The sequence below is a fragment of the Pterocles gutturalis genome, unplaced genomic scaffold (assembly GCF_000699245.1).
Source record: "Pterocles gutturalis isolate BGI_N339 unplaced genomic scaffold, ASM69924v1 scaffold41909, whole genome shotgun sequence".
Lineage (NCBI taxonomy): Eukaryota > Metazoa > Chordata > Aves > Pterocliformes > Pteroclidae > Pterocles > Pterocles gutturalis.
Window position 1 is genome coordinate 1 of NW_010137174.1, and position 253 is coordinate 253.

At 59.7% G+C, this 253-nt stretch overlaps 1 protein-coding gene across 1 annotated transcript in view; it reads left to right on the forward strand.

Moving 5' to 3' along the window:
• Nucleotides 1-177: 177 nt before the first annotated feature.
• The window catches only part of LAMTOR5 (late endosomal/lysosomal adaptor, MAPK and MTOR activator 5), a gene marked incomplete at its 5' end in the record, with an annotated part of 1031 nt that continues 955 nt past the window's right edge, over nt 178-253 (forward strand). The window contains one exon of the mRNA XM_010082541.1: nt 178-242. Coding sequence (XP_010080843.1) covers nt 178-242 — 65 coding nt within the window. The remainder of the gene's footprint in view (nt 243-253) is intronic.

Consider the following 253-nt stretch of genomic DNA (forward strand, 5'->3'; position numbering starts at 1 on the left):
CCCTGCACCTAAATTCTGGCGCTTTTTTGGTGGTTTGTGGGCAGCAGTTACAGGAGAAGCTGCACCAGCCCCCTGGGAGGGAAATGGGCCCAAGCAGGAATCATGATGGGTGGCTGGGTCACCTGAAGCACCGTCACGGTCCCTCTGGCTCCAGCCAATGTCTCCCACCTCTCGTAGGCCGAGGAACGCTCTCGGATGAGCACGCCGGCATCATCTACGTCCTGGCGCAGGAGGCAGCCAAGGTCAACTCTAA